The sequence below is a fragment of the Emydura macquarii genome, unplaced genomic scaffold, assembly GCF_026122565.2.
Source record: "Emydura macquarii macquarii isolate MOO-44397 ecotype Brisbane River unplaced genomic scaffold, CSIRO-AGI_Emac_v2 contig_1253, whole genome shotgun sequence".
NCBI classification, from domain to species: domain Eukaryota; kingdom Metazoa; phylum Chordata; order Testudines; family Chelidae; genus Emydura; species Emydura macquarii.
The window spans coordinates 41513706-41538927 of NW_027131390.1; the positions used below are offsets into that span (position 1 = coordinate 41513706).

General features: G+C 47.3%; 2 protein-coding genes across 2 annotated transcripts in view; one reads left to right on the forward strand and one right to left on the reverse strand.

Annotated features, from left to right (window-relative positions):
• LOC137153364 (zinc finger protein 84-like) overlaps nucleotides 1-8657 on the forward strand; it is a 32170-nt gene extending 23513 nt beyond the window's left edge. Inside the window, exon 6 of the mRNA XM_067548607.1 lies at nucleotides 5731-8657. Within this exon, the coding sequence (XP_067404708.1) occupies nucleotides 5731-6371 (641 nt within the window). The 3' untranslated portion in view covers nucleotides 6372-8657. The remainder of the gene's footprint in view (nucleotides 1-5730) is intronic.
• A 10975-nt stretch (nucleotides 8658-19632) lies between these two features.
• LOC137153367 (zinc finger protein 829-like) overlaps nucleotides 19633-25222 on the reverse strand; it is a 39728-nt gene continuing 34138 nt past the window's right edge. Inside the window, exon 6 of the mRNA XM_067548609.1 lies at nucleotides 19633-23012. Coding sequence (XP_067404710.1) covers nucleotides 22546-23012 — 467 coding nt within the window. The 3' untranslated portion in view covers nucleotides 19633-22545. The remainder of the gene's footprint in view (nucleotides 23013-25222) is intronic.

The following is a 25222-nucleotide window of genomic DNA, read 5'->3' on the forward strand; positions in this document are numbered from 1 at the left end:
AGGAGCAGGTTGCTGTCAGAGAGCCCAGTACTGAAGAGTTCGCCCACACCGGCACGGCACAGAACTTGGTCGCTCTTGCGGAAGCACAGCACCCGGTCGATGGAGTCGGGGTCGGCACCGTGAATCTCCCAGCGGCACCGCTCCCGCTCTCCTAAGGGCAAACAGCACCGGAAGTCGTTAATGCTGAGATAGCGTTTGACGACATTGAGGATTCCGGAGCGCTCCTCCGCTTGCCAGCACAGATCAAAGAGGCGGTCCTTGTTGTCCTCCATGTCAGAGGCATCGAGAGGTTGGTCCCCAGCATGGAGCGGCACCAAGGGCCGGAGGCGGGTTCAACACCACTGCTTCAGTGGATCGGGGTCCCGAAAGGGCGGCAGCTGCAGGGATGCTTGTAAGGCCAGCCAATGCCCCCACGAGACACCTCAGCTGGTGCTGCAGCCAGCCCCTGGTTGGTCGCAGGGTCTCTGGCAGCAACAATGGCCTTATTGGGGCCCATGGGGCGTGCAGATGTCCCATCATCGGGGGTCCAGTCTGCGCCTCCCGCACTGGAGAAAGCCCATTGAGACCATTCCTTGGACAAATTCCTTGGACCATTCCTTGGTCACAGGTTGCACCTTGGCAGTCCTCCTCCTCCTCCCCAGATGAGGCAGCCTCCAGGAACCACATGGCGTCACTGAGGGACTTCAGGGCACACCAAGAGCTGCTTAAGAGGGTGGCCTCTAACTTAAAGCTGGAGGTCAAAGAACTAGTGGAGGAAGAGGATACCCTCTTCAATGTACTGGGGGCAGAGGGCCCAGCAAGGGTGGCTCTGCCCCTCCATGACAGGGTCCTTAAGATTTCCAAGGCCCTGTAGCAAACCCCTGCCTCGGTCACCCCTACATCTAAGTGGGCCGAGAAAAAATAGTATGTCCCGTCCGAGAGGTTAGCGTTTCTGTTCACCCACCCGGCCCAAGAAACCCTGGTGGTCGATGCGGCCAACCAGTGGGACAGACAAGGTCATCGGGGTCCACTCCCAAAAACAAGCATGACAAGAAACTGGACTTCGGGAGGAAAGTTTCTTCAACGGCAGCCCTGTAGTTTAGGATTGCCAACTGCCAGGCCCTGCTGGGCAAGTACAATTTTAATTTATGGGACTCCCTCAGATGGTTCACTGAGGCTTTGCCCCAAGACCAGGCCACAGACTTGCCATGGTCCTGGATGAGGGGATCACAGCAGCTAGGGCGGCACTGCAAACATCCAGCGATGCTGCAGACTCGGCAAGTAGGGCAATGGCCTCCGCCATCACCATGAGGTGGTCCTCGTGGCTGCAGTCCTTGGGGCTGTCGCAGGAGGTGCAGCAGTCCATTCAGGACCTCCCCTTTGATGGGTCGGGCCTGTTTTCAGATAAGACTGATGTGAAGCTGCACGGCCTTAAAGATTCCAGGGCCACCCTTCGCTCCCTGGGCCTGTACACACCCCAGGCTTCCAGGCAGCAGTCATAGCCCCAGGTGCAGCAGCAACCAAGGCCCCTGCCTAGGCCCTTCCAGCCCCACAGGAGTAGGGACAGAAATAGGGGGTTTGGAAGGCAAAATCGGCCCCCTAGCTCATCCTCAGTCTCCCAGCAGGGGCCCCCCAAGGGGTCAGGCAATCGAAAAGGGCAATTTTGATGATGCGCCTGAGGGTGGCACGCCTACCGCCTCCCTGAATCCGTCCTGCCCCTTCCTAGACAGATTTAAGGTCCTTCTACACAGAATGGGTAACCATCACGTCGGACTGTTGGGTCCTTGGGATAGTCCTTCGGGGCTATGCCCTACAATTTGCATCACACTCTCCCAACAACTCTCCCCCTTCATCCCTCTTCAGGGACCCCTGTCACGAGCAACTCCTCTTGCAGGAGGTGGTCATCCTCCTCAACCTGGGAGTGGTGGAAATGGTCCCCCAAGACAAAAAAGGGAAGGGGTTCTATTCAAGGTATTTCCTCATCCCCAAGGCAAAGAGGGGTTTGAGACCCATATTTGACCTGTGTCGTCTAAACAAATACATCAAACAACTCAGGTTTTGCATGGTCTCCCTAGCCTCCATTATCCTTTCTCTGGATCCAGGGCACTGGTATGCCGCCCTCGACCTCAAGGACGCATATTTTCATGTATCTATCCTCCCCAGCCACAGGCGTTTCCTCCATTTCATGGTGGCTGGCTCCCACTACCAATTTACAGCCCTACCTTTTGGCCTCTCGTTGGCCCCTGGGGTGTTCACCAAATGCATGGTGGTAGTGGCTGCCCACCTGAGGCGCAGAGGTGTGCAGATCTTCCCTTACCTGGACAACTGGTTAATCGGGCAGGTCCAGGTCCCACGTGCAGGACAGCGTGACCCTTACCTGCTCCATGTGCAGCAGGCTGAGACTGCTCATAAATGATCAGAAATCAACACTAACCTCGGTGCAATGCATAGAATTCATTGGGGCCACCCTGGACGCTTCCCAGGCCAGAGCCTTTCTCCCACAACCTTGGTTTGAGGCTATGGCAGCGATTATCACCTAGCTACACTGGTGCCCCATGACAACAGCCAGGCACTGCCTACAGCTGTTAGGCCACATGGCAGCCTGCACGTACATAGTGAGGCTAGCTTTCCTGAGGCTCAGACCACTTCAGGCATGGTTGGCCTCGGCATACATGCCGAGCAGACACCGCTTGGACTGGGTGGTCATGGTTCCCCCGCCAGTCTTAGCCTCTCTAGACTGGTGGCGGACTCCCAGGGCAGTGATGAGGGGCGTCCCCTTCAGAGACCTGGTTCCGTCAGTCACGCTGATCTCTGATGCCTCAGATGTGGGATGGGGAGCCCACATCAGCGCCAATCTGGATTCTGGATGGGGGACGAAAGGCACCTGCACATCAATGCAAAAGAGTTCATAGGCATTCGCCTAGCGTGCAAGGTGTTCCTCCGATTCCTGACAGGCAGGGTGGTGCAGGTGCTGACGGACAACACCGCAGCCATGTTTTATATCAACAGGCAGGGGGGAGCGTGCTCCTTCGCCCTCTGCCAGGAGGCCATCCGCCTGTGGGACTTTGCAGTGAGTCACGACTTCCACTTGTCTGCCTCTCATCTCCTGGGGGTGAGGAACAATGAGGCGGACTGGCTCAGCAGGTCGTTTCTATCCCGCCATGACTGGTCATTGCACCTGGAGGTAGTGACTATGATTTTCCACAAGTGGGGTGTTCCCCAACTGGACTTGTTCGCATCGTCCTGGAACGAAGAAATGCCCAAGGTTCTGCTTGCTCTGGGGGTCGCAAGCCGGGATCGGTATCCGACGCGTTCCTCATCGAATGGATGGGGACTCTCATGTATGCCTTTCCACCTATTCTGCTCCTGCCCAAAGTTCTCCTGAAAATCAAGAGGGACAGGGCAGATGTCATACTCATTGCCCTGGCCTGGCCAAAACAGCATTGGTTCAGGATGCTGATGGATATGTCAATCGCCCCGCCCATGGAGCTCCCGAGATGGCACGACCTTCTCTCCCAGGACCTCGGTCGCCTGCTACACTCAGACCTGGACTCCCTGCACCTCACAGCCTGGAGACTCTGTGACTGACAGAGAAAGAGCCTGCTCGGTGCAGGTCCAACAAGTCCTGCTGGGCAGCAGAAAACCTTCAACACAGGTCGTGTATCGGGCTAAGTGGAAGCGGTTTACCTGCTGGGTGGAGTCCCGAGGTATTCCACCAAGCCTCTCTCCTATTCAGGCGATCCTGGAGTATCTGCTCCAGCTAAAGCTTCAGGGTCTGGCGTTGGCCTCCCTGAGGGTTCACCTGGCGGCCATTTCAGCCTTCCATCAGCCACTAGAGGGGAGATTCCTGTTCTCCCATCCCATGTTGGTCAGGTTCCTCAAGAGGGTGGAGAGGCTTTATCCACATGTCTGTGACCTGGTGCCTCCTTGGAATCTCAACCTGGTCCTCTCTAGACTCACTGGGCCCCCTTTTGAACTTATGGCTTCATGCCCTCTGCTCATCCTTTCATGGAAGTTAGCCTTTCTGGTGGCCATTACCTCAGCTAGGAGGGTCTCCAAGATTAGGGCCTTGACCTCGGAGCCCCCTTATACTGTATTCTATAAGGATAAGGTGCAGTTGAGGCCGCATCCAGCCTTCCTGCCCAAGGTGGTTTCTCAATTTCATTATAACCAAGATATTTCTCTTCCCGTGTTTTTTCCCAAACCACATGGTTCGGAGGAGGAGCGGAGATGGCATTCGCTGGATGTGAGATGAGCCCTGGCCTACTACATCGAGAGGACAAAGCCGCTCTGGAAATCGATGCAGCTCTTTGTCATAGTGGCGGACCAGATGAAAGGATCACCTGTCTCCACCCAATGATCTCCACGTGGAGCACATCCTGCATCAAGTGCTGCTATGAGCAGGCGAATGTGCCGCTTCCGATTGTCATCACAGCGCACTCAACCAGAGCTCAGGCCTCCTCTGCAGCCTTCCTGGAGAGAGTGCCCCTGCAGGACATCTGTAAAGCTGCCACCTGGTCGTCGGTGCCTATCTTCATGTCCCACTATGCCATCGTCCAGCAGGCGAGAGAGGATGCGGGATTCGGCAGAGCCATGCTGATGACAGCTCATTTACAACTCTTACCCACCTCCAAGGTATTGCTTATTAATCACTTATATTGGAATGGACATGAGCAATCCCTTGAAAAAGAAAACAAGGTTACTTACCAGTAACTGATGTTCTTCAAGATGTGTTGCTTATGTGCATTCCACAACCCACTCTCCGTCCCCGCTGTCAGAGTTGACAGAAAGAAGGGACTGAGGGGCCATAGGGTCGGCAGTGCCTTATATACCATGGCATGTGCGCGGGACTCTAGGGGGCACCAGAGCCGACCCTACAGAGACTGCTAAGGGGAAAAAAGTTCCGGGAATCATGCACGGTGGCATGCACTCACCTATATTGGAATGGACATGAGCAACACATCTCAAAGAACATCATTTACTGATAAGTAACCTTGTTTTTTATTTGTGTCTTTTCCCCACCTCTCCATGATGACATGGAGGAAGTTCAAGTGCAGTTCAGTCATTCGGAAAGAATACTCCAAACTGTTGGGCATGCTACTGAGGAAACAGTATTTTTAAATTTCTACTCTGAAACAGTGAATGGTGCAACTAACTGACATAATCACATATGTTGTGGGTGCACTATAAACTTAAAAAAAGAGATGTCCAATACAGGTGATTTCTCATGATGCAAAACTTCCCACATAGTGTGAGACCCTTTCTAGCAACACTTATAGAGAAGACAGTGGGTATGTCTAAAGGTCAGTGTCATCCCACGTTTAGTGGGACTCGAGTTGGATGACCTGTGTTAATAAACCTTGGGTTGAGTGTCTGCACTGTATTTTAACCCTATGTTAAGACTTTTCTAACCTGTGCTGGAACCTGGAGCTTTGGCGCCCATATGGCAGTACCCAGACCCGAGTCAAAGTAACCACATCCCACAGTCCCTAGTGTGCCCCCCTCAAAAAATGTGGCTACTCTAACTGTAGGGCCATGGTGCAGTGTGGGAGAATTTACTGCCCACCTCTCTGTCCTCTGGCGATGGGCTTTTGTGAGGGTGGAGAGGTAGAGGGTAGAAATCAAATCCTGTTTTCTTTGATCTCTCCAGCACTTATTTTGGTTTGTTTCCACATTTGCCCATTCCTCTACGAGGTTTCCTTTCTCCCCAGCACAGAGAGTGACCTGTGTCTGGATTCTCTGTCTTTCCAGGTGATGGAATGGTGAGTGAGGCCAAGGAGAAGAATCCCCAGCTGGAAGATGCTGAGCAAGTAGAACCATCTAGGACATTAACAGGAAGAACTAAAGGGAAAGTTTCTTGGAATCGTGCACAGGCAAAAGCCAGTGAGAGTCAGCAGAAGCTAAAGAAAACCCTCAGTAGCTGCCCAAACCTTATTAGACATGAAAGAAGGAACATGGAAGAGAGACCCTACACATGCCTTGAGTGCGGGAAAAGCTTCAAACAGCGCTCACACCTTGTCACGCATAGCAGAATCCACACAGGAGAGCGACCCTACACATGCTCCGAGTGTGGGAAAACCTTCAGTCGGAACTCAAACCTTACCACACATCGGAGAATCCATACAGGTGAGCGACCCTACACCTGTTCTGAGTGCGAGAAAACCTTCAATGTGAGCTCACATCTCATTACACATCAGAGAATCCACACTGGAGCACGACCCTACACGTGTTCGGAGTGCAGCAAAAGCTTTAATCGGCGCTCACACCTTATCTCACATCAGAGAATCCACACAGGAGAGCGACCCTACATATGTTTGGAGTGTGGGAAAAGCTTCAAACACAGCTCAAACCTCATCACACATCAGAGAAACCACTCTGGAAAGAGACGTTAACAGTGCTCTGAGTGAGGAAAAACCCCCATCACACATCAAACAATCCACACGGGAGAGAGACCCTCCATATTCTATGAGCCCAGGAACATTTTCATCCAGCGATCATACCGTATCAAACAACAGAGAATCCACACATGAGCGAGCACAAGAGCCTTCACAAAAAATTCTAGCTAGAGCTCAGCTTTTATAAGACATAAGAGAATCCACATAGGCAAGTAATGCCATAAATGTCTTGATGAGGGCTGGGTTTTGTTTTTTTTTAAAGTAATTCCCACATAGTTTCAGTGTGATCTCTGAGCTCCACTTGAATTGCCTGCTTCAGTCTTTTGCTCCTCACTCTTCCTTGGAGTGATTCCCATGGCCCTTTACCAACTCTTTTGTCTTACAAATCTTGGGTGTATTCCATCTCTTGCCAGAAATCCTCATCAGCCCCAGGTCGGGAATTAACTGTAGCTAGTTACTCTGAGGTAAAAAAAAAAACTACATAATGAATACAATTTTACCCGCCCCTGTTTGTTTACAGGATTATTGCACAGAGGCAGGCACATTACCTTGAAACTTACTAACATTCTTTAAAATAAACTGTATGCAAGGGAGGGAAAGAGGATAATGCTGTATTCCCACCAAAGACCTTATTTGTTAGCCTCATTCCTTGCACAAATGGCTAGGAAGGGAGGGAAAGAAGAGAGATAACAGATTCTAGCTAAAATTCACATCAATTAACAGAAATGCGGTTTGCTCTTGCCTTGACCCCATTCCTTGTAATTTAGGCCTGACTACTTGTCCAGCTTTTAACTCTTTACTCTCCTACAGGGAGGTTGGCTGTTTTCCCCCGTTGTGATGAAGCTAAATCATTTGTAAATAACGTGATTCAATAATAATAAGGGGACACTAAGTGAAGCAAGTTTGAATGGCTCAGAGGAGAATGCAATAGCAGAATCTTGTTTCATTTTGAGTTATCAGCTATAACCTGCTCTGGAATTTCATTTTATATCAAACTGAAAGTGTCTTATACCCCTCTGTGCTGTGGGTTGTTCTCTTTCCTGAAGTGTGTATGGTCTTATAACTGGATATTGCTTTTGTTTGACAGAATGTACTTCAGATTTATTGCGGACTTTGAGACAAATGATCATTTGCTAAAACGGTAATATCGTAATTTATTTCCGTCTTTTTCCTCCCCACTGCATGGTGACATGGAGGAAATTAAAGTGCAGTTCAGCCATCGGCAAAGAATACTCCAAGCTATTACACATGCTACCAAGGAAACAGAAGCGTTTTTAAATTTCTACTGTGAGTGTTGAACAGCGGCATACCACAAATTTTTAAACTAACTGAAGTAACTGGACACGATCACACTTGTTGTGGGTGAAATATATATTAATAACAAGAGATATCCAATAACTAGGCTTAATCTATTTATTAGTCAATGATAATTAGTCAAAGATTAATACAGCATAGAATAAAAAGGAAGAGTACTTACATTACCAATCCCTCTGGAAGACAGGAGTTGCAGCTGTCACAGCCTCTCAAAGATTCTGTGTTCATCCCTCCTGCATTTATATGTAACTGAGGGGAGTTTCACAATTTTACCTATATCACTTTATCTAATATATCTTTCTCCTTTATTTTCTGTGTTATGTTTTTCCTAGACAGTAATTGCTACATCTTCTATGTGGGGGAGATGTTGAAAGTTTCAACATGGCATATAGTTTACATTTTGACAGTTATGCAGTCCCCAGCAATTGAACAAAATCAGAGAGGCATGTACACAAGATAAGAATTTTGTTTTGAACATTCCAGGTCTAGCATTCTCTGTTTTTGTGATGTGTTTGTGTATAGCCTTGAAATTACAGTACTTTACCTATCTCTTTGTTTAATGTAAGTAAAAAGGCATTTTGGAGATCTTAACATGAGGACAATTCAAGAAACGTGATATTATATATAATGTTAATATTGTATATACTATTAATATTGGCTAATACTGTATGATTTACAGACTTTCTTTCACCTAACTTCATATCTATTGTAGTTGCTAGGTATAGCACAACACTTAGGAGCTGTTGTATTTAAGTGTATTTTTGAAGCTTCTTGTATCTAAGTTTTTGCTAAGCTTGCATTCTCCAACACAGATACAAAGCTGGAGGTCAAACAAAGATCACAGCATCTACCGTATAGTTTCATTGAATTTAACATGAATATAAAGGACTTCCAATATAATACACATTATATAATCACTATTGACTACTTTTTGTTTTGCTTAAACAACACCACATTTCTGCTTTTAGTTGTTACGATAGTCAATTATATTTTTATCAGTTATCACACTTTTAATCTTTTACTTATTAGAACTGATTTCCCAGTAACACTGGTAGGTGCACTGTGGGAATATTTACTGCCCACCCTGCACATGAGCATCTTGGTCTGCCAAAGGCTTGATAGGTTCGCTCTCCATTGCAAACCCAATAGGCTCTCTGTTAGTGTGCTTACAGATCTATAATCAGAAGAGAATGGGCTAATGCTGACCTGACCTGCCATTTACTAATGGGGAAGGCTTTGTTTTCAATAAAGTGAATTGCGAATTGTTGGGCTAGAGAGAACTAAGGATTTTGTCCCATAGAATTGTGGGGTACTTCCAGCTGACTCCTGGAACCAAATCAAGCTGTGCTGTGTCTACACTGCAAAGCAGTGGGGCTGAGACCTTGGGTCTTGGCTTAACTTAAGCTTGGGCCCTCTAGCCCTGCAGTGTCCTGGGACCCTGGGTCTAAGCCCTGGATTAGCACATTTACAGTGTATCTGCAAGAGGGGTTAACCTTGAGCCTGGGCTCAAGCACGAGCTTATGTTGCAGTGTAGACACCCCCAGAGACAAATGAACCCACACACATGGGAGGCAGCTATGTGAGTGGAGGCCACAGCTTTACACAGGGCTCACGTGGTGGGCATTAGGAATGAGGGAAAAATAATGTATATGAGAAGCTTTTTTTAATACGTTTGTTGTTACCAGTGAAAATGGAATTAAAGATGAAGTTTAATATTACAGAATAAGCCCTGGTCGACACTTACCGGGCAATTCAGCGGCAGTCGACGGGAGTTATGCAAACTACGCAGAGTAGCTTGTGTAACTCCCGTCGACTGCTATGCTTCTCTTCTGCTTGGCATCTTCACTGCACTGCACCACGTGAGGGGGTGGTTTACCAGTGTTGACTTCTGGATTGATTGAGCGGGTCTTCAATGACTACTCAGTCGAGCCAGATAGGTCGATCTGACAGCGGTGACTTTGCCGCCATCAGTATAGACATAACCTAAGAGACTGATTATATGATAACCTGAATTGTATTATAACACTGCAAATTATATTGGTTTGTTTTTTTTTTTTTTTTTTGCCTCATTATTATAGGAAATGGTGGCTAATTTTGAAAAGTTATTTGATGTAATTCAACCCCTTTGGATTAAGGAGGGAGAAAAGGAGGACAAGCTGCCTGATTCTCTGCCCCATTCGGCAATGGGCTCCAGCCATGCCCTCATAGTGAAGATGCCCCCGGCCCCAAGGGCCAAAAGAGGGCTCAGGAACTAGCCACCCCCGCTCCGCTCTAGCTGGAGACCTAGGAAGGCTTCTGCTCCATGAGTGGCACAAAGGGCGTGAAATAGAGCAGAGAACCGGCCCTAAAATATCATTAGTGCCCTTAGGGGGACAAGGTGGGGGAAAGGTTATCTTTCATTGGCCCAACATCTGTCAGTGAGGGAGCTGAGCTTTCGAGCTGACACAGAGCTGGTCTTCAGGCCTGTAAGGTAGTAAGCTTGGCTCTTTCACCGACAGAAGTTGGCCCAATAAAAGCTATGAATTCACCCACTTTGCCCTATAATCTCCTGGACTCAACACGGCTACAGTTGCTCTGCATATAATTGTGCCCCTTGGCCTTTTTGAAATACTGTATTCACTCCCCCAGCTGATGTCCTGTCCCTTTGGCTGCAGCAAGGAGCCTGCACTGGTTTTTTAGCTCCACGGCAGTGTGCTCTGCCTCGGCCGTTGGGTAACGGCTCCTTATGCAGCCAGCGAGAGGGCAGCGGTGGGCCACTTTGAAAGCCCCATTGCCAAATGGAGGAGAATAACCACTTCCCTCCATCTGCTGGCAATGCTCTTACTAATGTAGCCCAATATGCTATTAGCCTTCTTGGCAACCAGGGCACACTGCTGACTCGTATCCAGCTTCTTACCCACTGTAACCCCCAGGTCCTTTTCTGCAGAACTGCTGCCTAGCTCGTCGGTCCCCAGTCTGTAGCTGTGCATGGGATTCTTCCATCCTAAGTGCAGGACTCTGCACTTATTGAACCTCATTAGATTTCTTTTGGCCCAATCCTCCAATTTGTCTAGGTCCCTCTGTATCCTATCCCTACCTTCCAGGGTATCTACTACTCCCCCTAGCTTAGTGTCATCTGCAAACTTGCTAAGGGTACAATCTTCCCCATCCTCCAGATCATTAATGAAGATGTTGAACAAAACGCCCCAGGACCGACCCCTTGGGCACTCTGCTTGTGAGCAGCTGCCAGCTAGACATGGAGCCACTGATCACTACCCGCTGAGCGTGATGATCAAGCTAGGTCCTACACCTGCATGGCCAGGTCCTACACCTACTTCTTCTGCTCTGTGATCAAGTTCACTTCCTGCTCCTTCCTGTCATCCTCTGTCTCCTCCCCCAGTTCTCGTCTTCCTCCATGGTCACTTCCTCCTCTTCTATGGCCAGGTCCTCATCACTGTTCTCATTCTCTTCCTTCTCCTCTGCAGTCCGGTTCTCCTCGTCCTCTAGCTCCTTGGGTCTCCTCTTCCTCTCTGGTCACTTCCTCCTCATTTTATGGCCAGGTCCTCCTCCTCCTTTGGTCTTCCTCTTCCTCTTCTGGTCACTGGGGGTCACAGCACTGAGCAGAGAAGGAGAGAGGGTGACATTTTCTACTGCTGGGGGGAGAAAGGGGAAGGACAGCACTGCAGCATTTCATGTTCTCCTCTCCCATGCAAAGGCCTGTGGCAGAGAGGACTCTGCATGATTCTATCTTATCTGGGAGGTGCCTACCTCAGATCATCAGGTGCTGGGAAGCTATCTCCATTCCCTGCTGCAATGGGTGGCTGTGCGCAGCCTGCTGGAATCAGTGAGGTCACATGGCTGCAGCCAGACGCCCCGTGGCTAGGATTCCCCCACTAACTCGATAAAGTGACAGATTACAGGATGTTAATGGCCTTTTACTCTGCCCCATGCCCAAGATCTCCTCACCTGTTGTAGCGGAGCCCTCAGCATCTGTGCTCCAGGAAGCTGCCAAGGAGTGGCCACTTTGACCTGCAAAAACAGCCCTGAGACATGTTGTCATGCACTGGGTCCCACCGATCCAGCTGAACATGGGCTGCCTCCATCTCAGCCTGGGTGTCATCTCTCCTCCCTCAGCACCTGCCCTGGGAGCTGGTTGCCTCTGGGTGAGGAAGGCTGGACACATCCAACTTCTGTGCTGGCCTGGCTGCTGGCAGCTGCCCCTCCCCCCCCCGCTGGCTCTGGGGCCACCTTTGGAGCTTTCCTCCTCAGCATCTTCCTTAGCACGTCCATCCTGGAACCAAGCAGGGAACAGCCGTGAGTCTGGACAACTCAGCCACTCACCAGTGGGCCTATCTGCCCCCAACTGGGGTGACTCCCCTTCGCCCCCACACCAATTGGGGGCACCTGGACTGGGAGCTGCGCACACTGGCAAGTGCTGGGACCCCCCCCCCCCCAGGGGCATCTCGTCCTTCTAGAGCAGTGGGGTCAGTGACAGAGACCTGCCATCAGTCTGGACAAGCAGCTTCCTCCTGCAGCCCCAGCCACACTCCCTCCCCGCCCTGAGAAGGAAGAGAACCCAGGCTGGGCTTCCGCTGGGAAACTCCCCTGGCTAAGTCACTGGGGAAATGACAATGTCTGAAAAGAAGAGCAGGCCCCACTGCCAAGGGACAGCTCAGCTCAGGCCAGCAGCAGGGCCCAGAACACTCACCCCGTGTGTGTGTGTGGGGAGGGAGGGGTGACACCTCCCATCTCATGATCCCCCAGCACTTTACACACGTTCTGGAAACCTCCCACCCCCTTGGCTGTTGGTTCAGGGACCCAGCCCCTCTGATGGGGAAACCACAGCTGGGCTGGGGAAGCCACTGGCTCAGAGTCATGAGTCAGTGATGGAACCAGGTGTCGTTCCTTCTGGGCCATGGCACTAACCACTACAAACACTGCCTCCCGGAGCTGGGAATTGCACCCAGGCATGTGTTCCCTCGCCCTGGATGGGCACAGGAGTAGGATCTGCTGCAGTAATGGGAGTAGGGGGTTGGGAGACATGACGCCTGAAGTCTGGGCTGGTTTCATTACTGAGCTGTGGGACCGGTGGTCTCCGTCTCTGGGGGCTCAGTGCCCATCCATACAATGGGGATCGGACACACCCACTCTTGTGAAGGACTGTGAGCTTTACCCAGGGGAAGCAGCTGGACTCCATCCCCAAAGAAGTGTTATTAGATACTTTATTATTCACTTGTGATGATGCCCAGCAAGAGATCAGCAGGATTCTTGCCCAAACAACCAGCTTTCACTATCCTTCTGAGCTCAGAAGATTTAATGCTCATCATCTGATCAGGACTCTCGCCTACCAGAAGTTGGAGAAGTGTTTATACCTTCACTGGACAGAGGGGGAAACTGAGGCATAGAGCAAGGACGTTGACTTGATTATTGTGGAAGGAACAGTTTTATATACTTTATTTTTTGTATTCTACTTCTATACCTAGTTATATATTCTATTTTGTATTAAGCTTTTAAGACTCCAGCTTGTATGCTAAAGATTCCATCTTGGATTTTTAGTAGCTTTCTCAGCCTTGAAACAGGTACATTTTGCAGATGTTGCAGGTTTTTACAGCTGTCAGTAGATAACAGGACATTGCTAGCTAGCTTCAAAAGATAGTTGTTAGGGGCCCTGTTCAATTAGCAATATGGAGGAATTTCTTAGTATATCTTAGTGTAGAAAAGGTTGAGCTAATGGAAATGTACTGCAATATGTCATCTTTTTCTTTGTCTGAATAAAACTTAGTGATGTGAGTCTGTAAGGCAGAAGTCCTCGGGAACCTTAGGGTGACCGATACCTCTCCGAGCTGCTCGTAATAAACTGCCTCAAAGAACTATGCATTCAAGTCTTTATTTAGGAGGGCCCTGAGCTTTCCTATGACAATATGCACAAGGGATAAAAGAACTACCACAATCCCCACCGTAACAGTATGACAAGAGGGGGAACTTATCAGGTAGAGGGAAGAAAGGACTGGGACTAAGGAAAGAACAGGAGTAACTAGAATATTCAGCCACCAACAGTAGCTTAAACCCTCCACCCCCAAGGGTCCAGCCCCCCAGGTCCCTCCCCGCCCCAGGTAGAATGGCGTGTGAGTATCAGTTCTCTGGGATGATGCCGCCCTGTACCCATTGGCCGGCTTGAAATTCACAAGCAAAACATGGGGATCCTTACAAGGTCTCCCCCCTGCCAGGGACAGTCTGGAGTCTCCCTGCTCTACAAGCCGATGGACAATTTGGCTGGCTCTCGGTAGCCTGACCACGAATGACTCCTCAGCCCCCATGGCATGACAGTAACTGCAGAGCCAACCAGTAGCATTCAGAGGAATTTCCCCTCCCGGCCCCCGCAACTGAGCCCAGCTCACTCACCCACATGGCCCGCCTCCATTCTGAAAGCCTGGGTGGGGAAGCTCATTTTCCCTTGTGATGCTCTGAGTCCCTGGGTTGCAGCTGGATCTGAGAATGGTGCCGCCTCAGCTGTTCCCCTGGGAAAACCAAAGGGTTACTTTTGAGACAGCCGATTGGGCGCCAGGGTGGACCGGATGATCCCCATCTAGGCTCTCCATGGTTATGGCTCATGTTGCTGATTGACAGAACTGTGACTCAATGGCCCTTTCATACAGTTTATTAAAATGAACAAATCTAATCCAGACCCCACATCACTAAGGCTAAACTACAGGATTGGGCCAAAAGAAATCTAATGAGGTTCAACAAAGAAAAGTGCAGAGTCCTCCACTTAGGATGGAAGAATCCCATGCACAGCTATAGACTGGGGACCGACGAGCTGGGCAGCAGCTCTGCAGAAAAGGACCTGGGGGTAACAGTGGATAAAAAGCTGGATATGAGTCAGCAGTGTGCCCTGGTTGTCAAGAAGGCTAATAGCATATTGGGCTGCATTAGGAGGGGCATTGCCAGCAGGTCACGGGAAGTGATTATTCCTCTCTATTCGGCATTGGTGAGGCCACATTTAGAATATTGTGTGTCCAGTTTTGGGCCCCCCACTACAAAAAAGATGTGGACAAGCTGGAGAGAGTCCAGCGGAGGGCAACAAAAATGATTAGGGGGCTGGAGCACAGGACTTATGAGAGGCTGAGGGAACTGGGCTTGTTTAGTCTGCAAAAGAGAAGAATGAGGGGGGATTTGATAGCGGCTTTTAACTACCTGAAAGGGGGTTCCAGGGAGGATGGGGCTAGGCTGTTCTCGGTGGTGGCAGATGACAGAACAAGAAGCAACAGTCTCAAGTTGCAGGGCGGGAGGTCTAGGTTGGACATTAGGAAAAGTTTTTCACTAGGAAGGTGGTGAAGCACTGGAATGGGTTACCTAGGGAGGTGGTGGAATCTCCATCCTTAGAGGTTTTTAAGGCCTGGCTTGACAAAGCCCTGGCTGGGATGATATAGCTGAGGTTAGTCCTGCTTTGAGCAGGGGGTTGGACTAGATGACCTCCTGAGGTCCCTTCCAACTCTAATATTCTATGATTCTACAGTCAACACTCAGCTAACAAAGGGTTTAACAATACAGTTATAGTCAAATTCGTGAATCAGTGAGGAAACAATGATGTTACACTGGAATAAAGTCACCCGGTTAGTGAAATCATGAGAGTAAAACAGCCCAACATCAACCCTTATCAATCCTAAAACAGAAACCCAAGGAAGTAGCCATGTAGTTAGTTATAAATCCCCCTTAGAGAAATGCACCCAGGGACGGCAATCCAGATTTAGCCTGCTGAATAGTTCAATACTGAAGCCAAACTATTGCTCACATTTAAGACACATGCAACCAGGACTAAATGCTAGTTCAACAGGGCACATGTACCCAGCCATCCTCCATCCCTCGAGCCGTCCTCCATCCCTGGGCATCAGCACCAAATACATGGTAGAAAAGGAAAGGAGAACTTGGGGTAAGGGGAACGCACAGAAACTGAGGAGTTAAATTTTTTTTTAATTGTATGCACTTATTTTACTGTTTTGCACCGTTCAGTGTTTGTGTCATGCACTTAACTTTATTACTGCTTTTGGTGTTTTCTTTGCAGCCTGCCAATTCTTTAATAATGTTATTTTTGTAATGCATCTATGTTAACAAGTACAGGTTATTATTTCATTAAGAAAGTTGTTATCACTGCATCATGTCATAGGTCATGTGTACTTCTAAGGATAAAGAGAAAGGCATGAGAAACCAGAACTGGAAAGCTGTACCCAGACACAAATTATCTTTTCAGATTCACCCATCGTGAAAATCCACAGTTCATCTTGCACACTACCATTCCCCTTCCCCTGCAACACTGAAGATGTATAGTTAGCAACTCACGACAATCACTACCCCAACAATCGTAGCTTACAGCTATAAAACTTCACTTCCTATGGACATTGCTCTACAAATACATTTGTAAATGTAATATTCCCCCTTTTCCATTGGTCCATGCAAGTCCAAGTTTGGGTGTACAAAGTATCCTTGATCTGTGTTGCACATGTGCCCCCTGCACAAGCAGGGACACTTTCAGGCTGAGCGTATCAGTTCAGCAATCCATTCACTTCAGGGGTCTGTTCCAGTGTCACAAAGATTGTGAGGAGCACAGCCAGCCACAGGAATGTGGACAGCACAGATTACAGAGCTATTTAAATGGTTCTGTAAAGAATGCCAGCGGAATTTCAATCAGCCAAACGCATATTCAGCCACCACTCTACACATACTGAGAGTGTAATTAAACCTTCTGCCAGGGCCTCTGAGATCAGGATAGGATTTCATAAGCCAAGGCAAAAGGGGATAAGCAGGGTCCCTCTGAATATCAGTTATTCAATTTATGACAAAGTCATTAGGTGGGAATAGTGCACCAGCCAGTCCATGAAAGTAAACCCCTGATCAGCAGAAAACCATGGATTCATCAACTTTCAGTTTAGTCCACTTTGGTGTCCATGAATCAGCCGCTGTAATTCACGAGCACTTGTATAACAATGGAGTAGTCCGCTTTGTGGTTTCTATACTCTTGTGCTTTTTGAGGAGGGCAAACTAGGGGCACATCAGTCCCACCGGGTGCAGTTTGGAAACCCCATTCTCTCAAAACTGGCAGTTATTGAAGGGCCATCAGAAGCAGAAAACCTGCGAAACAATCAGTGGGACCATTGTACACCCACGCCTTGAATATTGCATGCAGTTCTGGTTGCCTCATCTCACAAAAGATATATTAGAAATGCAAAAGATACAGAGGAGGGCAACACAAATTATTAAGAATATGGAACAGAATCCACATTAGGAGAGATTACAAAGACTGGGAATTTTCACCTTGGAAAAGAGATGATTAAGGAGAGATATGATAGAAGTCTAACTTGAATGAGTAATTAAGAATGGTGTGGAGAGAGTGAATAAAGAAGTGTTATTTACCCCCTTGACATTACACAAGAACCGGGGGTCACCCAATGATATTAATAGGCAGCAGGTCTAAGACAAACAAAAGGAAATACAGGAGAATCCCATTTATTTGACCCTTCATTATCTGGCTCTTTAAATTAACCATACTACCAGTACACACACGTCCAGAAGAGGGCGATCTTCCCTGTGGCCACCTAAATGGGGCTGCAGCCCACACTTTCCCATTCTCTCGATTACCTGAATGTTTGATTATCTGATCTGGTCCCGGTCCCAATAAGATCAGATAAACAGGGTTCTGCTGTACTTCCTCACCCAATACACAGCCACCCTGTGGAACTTGTTGCCAGGGGATGCTGTACAATCGAAAACTGTAAGTGAGTTAAAAAAAGAATTAGATAAGATGATGGCGGCTGGGTCCATCAATGGATATTAGCCAAGATGGTCAGGGAGGGAACCCCTTGCTCTGGGTGTCCCTAAGCCTCTGACAACCACATGCTGTGACTGGATGACAAAGGATGGATCACTTGATGGTTGCCCTGTTCTGTTCATTCCTTTCGAAGCATCTGGCACTGGCCACTGGCAGAAGACAGGACACTGGGCTAGATGGACCATTGGGCTGTTGGACTTTATGTTTTTAAATTATGTTCTTGACATTGTTTATGCTCACCATCTTTGGGTAAATCACTTGACTGATGGCCTCAGAACCCTGTGCCCCCACAGCTAACTTGCCAAGACCAAACTGGTTAGCGGAGGCCCTGTAGCAGTCAGGAATAGACCGCTTCCAGATGGTCATAGCAACTCACTACTGGAACATCGCCACCATCTTGCAGGTATCCTGACACCACACAGGCAGGGCGAGCTGCTCACAAAGCTCCAGAAATGTCGCTTTCTTCACATGAAAGTTCTGGAGCCACTGCTGGTCACTCCAGGGCCACACGACAACATGACCCCACCAGTCTGTGCTTGTTTCCCTGCTCCACTAGCGCTGGACTACATAGGGGGCATCCGCGGCTGAATTGAGTGTCATGAGCAGCATCAGCCCGTTGCGTTGTATCCTCCTCCTGTGTCAGGAGCCATCAGTAAGTCAGAAAATGCCACCAAAATGTCCACCAGCATCTCATGGATGTTCTGCCCATTTTAGGAAACAGGATTGAAAATACAAGCATGGCAAATTCTTCAAATGGTGCCTCCTCCATGTTCCTGGCTTCAGTTGCCAGGAACTTGCAGACACAAAACACAGTTGGCTGGATGGATTGGTGGGCCGAGACTACTTCTGGTAAAGAGCTGTGGGATGGACAGTCAAGGTTTTCCATGGTGCACAATGAACGAAGAGAGGCTACAGCTGGGAGAGCACTAGGAACTGGGCTAGGCTGATTTGACTGGGTCTGCATTGTGCAGTGTGGACACATTAGTGCTGGTGTGAGATGCGGGTCTTGAAATCCTAAACCCAGGGTCACTATTTAGTGTGGACACTCAAGCACAGGTTAAGAAACACTAACTCTGAAGACTCGAATAACCCGGGTTTATATTGCCGTCACTATTACAGTCTAACTGGGTAGAAGGTTACACATCTTGTCTCCTAAAGTAATTTTCCTCTTAACAGAAAATTTATTTTAAAGCTTATCAAAATAAACTGAAATAGAAATAATTGAAGTCTACATTGGGTGTCTATTCTCACTTTGAAGTGAGATTTCACTTCAGCACTCCTTAATCCAAATACATCAAATAATTTTCAGAATTAGCCACCATTTCTTGTAAAACTGATGAAAAAAAAAACCAACAATATAATTTGCAGTGTTACAATATAATTCAGGTTATCACATAATAAATCTCTTATTCTGTAATAATTTACTTCATGTTTAATTTCATTTCCATTGGTAACAACATATTCAAAGATTACAAAATTTAACAAGATTACAAAAAGATTACAAAATAACCAAGGGGTCAGACTCTGCAGGGCTGGAGGGCCGAAGATCAAATTAAGCTGAACCCTAAGGCCTGAGCCCCATTACTTTGCATTGTAGACACAGCTCCACTTGACTGGGGTCCCTGGAGTCAGCTAGAAGTATCCCACAATTCTATGGGACAAATTCCTTAGTCCTCTCTAGCCCAACAATCTGCAATCCACTCAGTTGAAAATGGAAGCCTCCCCCCTTTGCAAATGGCAGCAGATCAGGTCTGCATTAACCCATTCTCTTCTGACTGTCGATGTGTAACCACACTAAGAGTATGTCTACACTGCAGGGTGAAGTCAACGTTCTTAAAGTCTACTTTCACCCGATTTTTAGAAGTCTCTGGATCATGTTCACACTATGCTTCTTGCACCAGGCTTGTGCAGCCACACTCGCCACGATTGTGTCAGCAGTCAAAGCAGTGCACTGTGGGTAGCTATCCCACAGTGCAACTAGCTGCGGTGGCTGTTGGGATGAGATTCATCGTCCCGGGATGCAACGCTCCTTCCCCCTCCCTTCTTCCCCCAAACAAACAGGAAACCAAGACAGTACACTAAACCCCTGAAATCCCCTTTTTCTGCCCCCTCCCCCCCTTAAAAAAAAAGAACATAACTGCTAAGAAGAAAAAAAAACCTCACCAGATGTGCCTTCCCTGAGATCATTAGTGCTGTCCTGTGTGCTGCTGGACTGCTCTGGGGTCAGGAATAGGTCCTGACTGTCTGGGAGAAGGGACACCCCATCTCCTGCACCCTGCTCTCCTCAGCCTCCTCCTCCTCGTCGTCTACGGAGTCCTCATCACTGTCCCTGGAGTGGGATGGAGCGAAGGTATTGATGCTGCAGGGTGGCACCATGGTGGGGTCCCTGCCGAGAAAGGCTTGCAGCTCCTTGTAGAAGCGTCATTTTTGGGGAGAGGAGCCAGAACGGCTGTTAGCTTCCCTGGCCTTTTGATATGCCTGCCGCAGCTCCTTGATTTTCACGCGGCACTGCTGCACGTCCCTGTTGTGCCCTTTCTCCAACATGCCCTGGGATATCATCCCATAAATGTCTACATTTCTTTTGCTGGCTCTGAGCTGAGCCATAATGGACTCCTTGCCCCAAAGACCGATGAGATCTAAGACCTCTGGTCGACTCCATACTGGAGCGCATTTGGGCCTTGCAATAGCCATGAGGAATTCAGCTACAAAGCTCTCTCCACGTTAGCAGCACAGGAAATGAAAATTCAAATGTTCCTGGTGCATGGGGGGAGGGGAGCATTTCCGGTGAGCGTGACCACGTAACAACAGAGCGCGAATGTCCAGAGCGGTCACAATGGGGCAGGAACTTCGAATTACGTTATGTTCTGTCTACACTGATGCAAAATCGAACCAATAAAATCGAATTAGGTGCTACGCCACTTGCAGAGGTGGTTTTATTACGTTGACTTTCGACGTGTGTTAAGTTGACAACACTACCATGACAGTGTACACGCAGGCTTTCAGAGATCAACGTAAATGACGTTATGTTGACCTCCATCACCAGGGTAGACCAGGCCTAACAGAGAGACTCACGGATGTGCAATGGAAAGTGAGCTGATCAACCCTTTAGCAAAGCGAGCTGCTTCCTGATAACGTGCACGGTGGGCAGTAAATATTCACACAGTGCACCTACCAGTAAGTCTGCATAAGAGATACTGGGAAATCAGTTCTTATAAATTAAAGATTAAAAGTGGGATAACTGATAAAAATAAATAATTATCGTAGCAACTATAAGTGGGAATGTGGTGTTATATAACCAAAATAAGAAAGTAGTCAGTAGTGAATATGTTAAGTGTATTATGTCTGAAGTCCTTTATATTCATATTAACTTCTCTGAAATTGTACAGTAGATAGACACTGTGACTTTTGTATGAACTGCTTTGTATCTCAGATGGAGAATGCAAGCCTAACAAAAACTAAGATATAAGCAGCCTGTAAATTACACCTAAAAACAACAACTCCTAGTATTGTGCTACACCTGGCTACTACAATATATATGAAGTTAGGAGAGAGAAAATCTGTAACTGCTATAGTATTAGCCAAAATTAACAGTATATACAGTATTAACATTATATATAATGTGGAGACTGAATTGCATAGTGGAGTCTGCAGCACCACCTGCACTGCCCCCCCCCCACGTGGATAAAGAGGCAGCCTAGGGAGGGTTGACTCAGCAGCACGAGCCGCATGTACCTGTCTCTTTATAAGGAAATGAAGTGACCCCACCTGCTGGTGCGTGGTCAGCAACTGCCCAGGATAATTGTAATCACTTGGTTGGCTGGTTCATACCTGCCCGGGAAATCAGGAGCACCTGGTTGGCTAAACTCCAAGCCATGACCTTAGAAGGTCATGCAGCAAATAGCAACCAATGGGACTTAGCCTCTGCTGACCAGGGGAAACTATAAAAGTTCAAACCCAGGTGGCAGAAGGCAGAGAGGAATTGAATCTACCCGGCACCCCCGTATCTCTTGGTCGTGTCGGCTCGGTGGGCTGACGCATCTTCACTAGCCCGCTTCACTGTGAACTGATCACTCACAGTGGCTCTCTCCCGTCTGCAGTATCTAAAGCAAACGGCAACTGAATTTGGCCAGCATAGTATACCTGTATATAATGTTTGTGAGTATGGATTAACTGTTTTCTGTTGTGTTTGTCTTGTAACTTCTTTGGGGAACTCCAAAACCGGGCACCCTAGTGTCACATGCTGGCAGCCACGCGTTGATCCAGGAGAGATCACAAAACGCTAAAGTCTTGGATGGCACATTTTGTCCTTTCGTGCACGGAGTTCTCCTGCCCTGTTTGCTGTGCAATTGCTTGCTGTGAAACTGTTTATTATAGAAATAGAACTGTTTTATTATAAGGATAGAATTGTTTATTATAAAATAAAGGGTTTATTGGTTAAGCAAACCCCCAGAATCATCACTGTCTCGCTTAACCCCCCGTATCCCAAAACCGAACCTATCAGAGTTTTTCTCTCCGTTTCCACATATAATATCACATATTTTTCTTGAATTGTTCTCATGTTAAGATCTTCCCAAATGCTTTTTTACTAACAATAAACAAAGAGATAGCTGAAGTAATGTAATTTCAGGGCTAGGCACAAACATGATACAGGAGGCACAAGCAGAGAACCACTGAGACAGTGTGACTGCTGTAACTCCTCTCTTCCAGAGGGATGTGGTAACATAGGTATTCTTCCTTTCTGTATTAGGCTGCATTAATCTTTGACTAATAATCATTGATTAATAAAAACAACAAGAGTTCTGTGGCACTTTAAAGACTAACATTTAATTTTAGCAGGCATCAGCTTTCACGAGGCTCAGCTCACTTCGTCAGATGCAGAGGTAGAAATTTCTACCCTAAAATCACCCCAAAGAAGGGTGAGGTGCATAAGACAGAGGCAGGCAACTCATGTGGAGCTGAGAGACCACACTGAAGAAAATGGTGCAAACTATGTGGGAATTAGCTAATGTATTTTAAAAAAATTTGTGGCCAGCCCTAGTCAAGAAATTTATGCTATTACTTGTGGGTGTGGCTTATCTTATGTCTGATAAAACCTGAGCTCCAAGTAAAGCTTTTCCCACAGTCAGAGCACGTGTAGGGTCTCTCTCCTGTGTGGATTCTCTGATGTGCAACAAGGTTTGAACTCCAATAGAAGCTTTTCCCGCACTCAGCGCACGAGTAGGGTCTCTCTACTGTGTGGATTCTCTGTTGTGTGAGAAGGCCTGAGTGCCAATCAAAGCATTTCCTGCACGCAAGGCATGTGCAGAGTGTTTCTCCAATGTTGATTTTTTCATGATTAATAAGGTTTGAGCAACTACTGAAGGTTTTCTCTGGCTTATGCTGACTCTCACAGGATTTTGCCTGTGCACAACTCCAAGAAACTTTCCCTTTAGATCTTCCTGCTAATGTCCCAGGTGTTTCTACTTGCTCAGCATCTTTCTGCTGGAGAGTCTTCTTCTCGTTCTCACTCACCATCCCATCACCTGGAATGACAGAGAGAATGCAGACATAGGTCACTGCCTGTGCTGGGGAGAAAGGAAACTTCAGAGAGAGGAATGGGAAAAAGTGAAATCAAATCAAAATAAGTGCTGGAGAGATCAAACAAAGCAGAATTTGATTTCCACTCTTTCCTCAGTGGACAGAGAGTGAGCAGTAAATTTTCCAACAGTGCATCACAGTCCTAGAGGGAGAATGGTCACATTTTGGGGGGGGAGGGGGAGATGGACGGATTGTTGGAGGCCTAGCTTCGCCGGAGTTGTTTATCCGAGTTGCCTGACCACTGGTGAGTTGCTTGACCACCCAAAAGAAAGCCTTAAATCATTAATAAAAAATCTTGCACATTAAACCTTATTAATCTGCAAATCAAGCGTACTGTGTCTCACTAGTATTGACACTAATCACAAAGTGTCCAGTATCAACAAGTGGTACAACACTCTGTAATATACACTGCTGGCAAGAAGAATATAAACGCTTGAACCTCTGATGGGGTGACTTGAGCCAAAGCTAGAGGTGAGTGTCAAAAGAAACATTGTGGTAGCCTGTCTTAATAGCACAATGGGCACCAAGGAGGGGATTGTTGGAGGCCTAGCTTGCCCTGAGTTGCTTGACTGAGTTGCCTAACCACTGGTGAGTTGCTTGACCACTGGTTGAGGCCTATCCTCAGCAGCCTGACTGCTTTTTACAGTTGGCAGAGACTAAGAGTAATGAGTAACCTTGTGGTATCTCAATTTTTGCACACCATAGCAAATAGTAAAAAGTGTGGGTTTTACACAACACAGCAAATAGCTTGTTAGTTTACAGTTGCATATAAATAAACATGAATAAGGGCAAGAGTTCATACATTTTACATTAAGGTGAATTCTTTCCCACTATCAAATGCTATTTTGCACCAATTATTATAATAAAAACATAAACATGTAGTTAGTGTAAACAAGATATAAAAATTAAAAAACAAAAACATCACCCAAAATAAGCAAATTAAAAATGCTATATAGAAAAAGAAATAAAAAGCCACCACTCAGGCAAGGGGGCACACTTCATCAACGCCTAATACTGCAGCAGATGCTGTTGGCCTAATTCCCTGGCAGGGCTCCTAAGCAAGCTGTTCCTGTATACAGTCTCTTAAGTAAATACATAACTCTTTAAATCTAATAAATATAAAATATTGCAGTTAGTTTAATATAAAGGCAAAAATTAATTATATAAAATATCCTTGCACATTAAACCTTACTAATCTGCAAATCAAGCATACCATGTCTCACTAGTAACTTCACACTAATCATAGCAAGTGACTGCAACAGGGACGGGACACTAGGGACTCTGGGATGGGGTTACCTTGACTCGGTTCTATGCACTACCATGTGGACGCCAGAGCCCTAGAATCCACCACAGGTTGGAAAAGTCTTAACCTAGGGTTAAAAGACACTATAGACTCTCAAGCCCAGGATTTCTTAATACTGGTCATCAGATGTGAGTTCCACTAAGCCTGGGATTACATTACACTGTAGACATAACCACTTTCTTCTGCTGGAAGGGTTTGGTGGAAGAAGTTTCACACTATGTGGGAAGATTTGCATCATGAGAAAGCCATCTATAATTTATTTTCACATTTTTTAATATGTCAGAGTAGCAGGAGGTGGAGAAGTGATGCAAATCCTGCAGTTTGAACTTGCAATCTGTATCCTGCAGTTTGAAACTTGGAGTCAGACACATTCATTCCTTCACTGCCTATCATCACTTGCAAGGCATGTAAATGCTCCTTGTCCAAAAGGCAACCAGACTGAGGTCCATGGGGAAGGAATGTCCTCTGAAGGCATCAACTGATCCTCTTTTTGCCTCATGAAACTTTGGATCCATATGGCAAAGGAGAATTGCTCCCAATGTAACCATGGCATCCTTGGGGACCAGAATCCATGCCATGAAACTAAGGAGCAGTGTTGTAAAAATAAATAGAACAGCTGGGCCATAGGTCATCAGTTTCCATCTCTGGGGTGCAAATCAACCATTGGACACATGCTATTTCTACCTGACTTTTTGTCTAATCCGTAGCCTTGGTCAGGGTAACTTGACAGTTCTCTGGAGTAGGATGCTTACCAAACCACACCAAATGTTAGTGGTGATAGGGAGGAATAGTTTCCCAAACATGCCCTATTTATTTATTTAATCTGGTGGCAGAGATCTAAAATAGGAACTA